Source organism: Corvus brachyrhynchos, unplaced genomic scaffold (assembly GCF_000691975.1).
Source record: "Corvus brachyrhynchos isolate BGI_N302 unplaced genomic scaffold, ASM69197v1 scaffold514, whole genome shotgun sequence".
Classification (NCBI taxonomy): domain Eukaryota; kingdom Metazoa; phylum Chordata; class Aves; order Passeriformes; family Corvidae; genus Corvus; species Corvus brachyrhynchos.
Window position 1 is genome coordinate 3,462,113 of NW_008238319.1, and position 272 is coordinate 3,462,384.

The 272-nt window shown below is 70.6% G+C and overlaps 1 protein-coding gene across 1 annotated transcript in view; it reads left to right on the forward strand.

The window, feature by feature from the left end:
* FAM53B (family with sequence similarity 53 member B) overlaps positions 1-272 on the forward strand; it is a 2,955-nt gene that overhangs the window by 106 nt on the left and 2,577 nt on the right. The window contains exon 2 of the mRNA XM_017733894.1: positions 3-267. Coding sequence (XP_017589383.1) covers positions 3-267 — 265 coding nt within the window. The remainder of the gene's footprint in view (positions 1-2; positions 268-272) is intronic.

Genomic DNA, 272 nt, shown 5'->3' on the forward strand with positions numbered 1-272 from the left:
AGCTGGAGCAGCCGGGCGCCAGCATCTGGGACTGCCGGTCGGACAAGGGCGAGGAGGGCCCGCGCTGGCCCAGGGACACGGCCGGCACCTGCTCCGTCACCAACCTGATCAAGGACCTGAGCCTCAGCGACCCCCACGGCAACCCCTCCGCCCCTCCCAGCAAGCGCCAGTGCCGCTCGCTGTCCTTCTCGGATGAGATGTCGGGCTGCGGGACCTCGTGGAGACCGCTGGGCTCCAAGGTGTGGACGCCGGTGGAGAAGCGGCGCTGCTAC